Source organism: Scheffersomyces spartinae (genome assembly GCF_019049425.1).
Source record: "Scheffersomyces spartinae strain ARV_011 chromosome Unknown scaffold_81, whole genome shotgun sequence".
Taxonomy (NCBI): domain Eukaryota; kingdom Fungi; phylum Ascomycota; class Pichiomycetes; order Serinales; family Debaryomycetaceae; genus Lizanozyma; species Lizanozyma spartinae.
This window is the reverse complement of record NW_025065128.1, coordinates 1-910: the sequence shown is the minus strand read 5'-3', so window position 1 is coordinate 910 and position 910 is coordinate 1. Positions and strand designations below refer to the sequence as shown.

Sequence of the window (910 nt, the reverse complement as noted above, 5' to 3'; positions counted from 1 at the left end):
AACAATGAGTATGAAAACACTGAAGTTGTTGTCGCACCTGGAGTGATTTCTACCATTTTTGCAGATGAATCTTCAGGTGCAAACACTTCACCTGCTACTAAAACAACTGGAACTACAAGCAGTTTTTCTTCAGAGGAGGTATCTACTATGGTAACAGTTATCGGAGGTACAACTGCAACAGTGGTATGTACTAAGGAAGTTTGTCACCCTATTTCCTCGTCAACTACCAATGGAGAAGCTGGTGGAACAACGACTACAAATGCAAACAATAATACAAGTACAGGATCAGGCTCAGGCTCCGGCTCAGGATCTGGCTCTGGCTCTGGCTCTGGCTCTGGCTCTGGCTCTGGCTCTGGCTCTGGCTCTGGATCTGGCTCTGGCTCTGGCTCTGGATCAGGATCTGGCTCAGGATCTGGCTCGGGATCTGGCTCTGGCTCTGGATCAGGATCAGGATCTGGATCTGGCTCTGGCTCAGGATCTGGTTCAGGTTCTGGTTCCTCCGGCTCAGGATCTGGTTCCTCCGGCTCAGGATCTGGTTCCTCCGGCTCAGGATCTGGTTCCTCCGGCTCAGGATCTGGTTCCTCCGGCTCGGGATCTGGCTCTGGCTCTGGTTCTGGCTCTGGCTCTGGTTTTGGATCTGGATCTGGCTCTGGATCTGGTTCTGGTTCTGGCTCTGGCTCTGGCTCTGGCTCTGGCTCTGGCTCTGGTTCCGGCTCTGGTTCCGGCTCGGGATCTGGTTCTGGCTCTGGCTCAGGTTCTGGTTCAGGTTCTGGTTCCTCCGGCTCAGGTTCTGGTTCCTCCGGCTCAGGTTCTGGTTCTGGTATGACTACTGTATCCACAACAGGGTCTTCCATGACCTCTTTCTCCACAAGTTTTGCCTCGGGTTTTGGTTCGCAATCATCGCTGGTGT

The 910-nt window shown here is 53.2% G+C and overlaps 1 protein-coding gene across 1 annotated transcript; it reads right to left on the bottom strand.

The window, feature by feature from the left end:
- Nucleotides 1–203: 203 nt before the first annotated feature.
- KQ657_005033 (uncharacterized protein) lies at nucleotides 204–854 on the bottom strand (the record flags this gene model as incomplete). Its single annotated transcript, XM_043195677.1, has 1 exon — nucleotides 204–854. The coding sequence occupies one exon, from the start codon at nucleotides 852–854 to the stop codon at nucleotides 204–206; it is 651 nt and encodes a 216-aa protein (XP_043046798.1).
- Nucleotides 855–910: the final 56 nt, after the last annotated feature.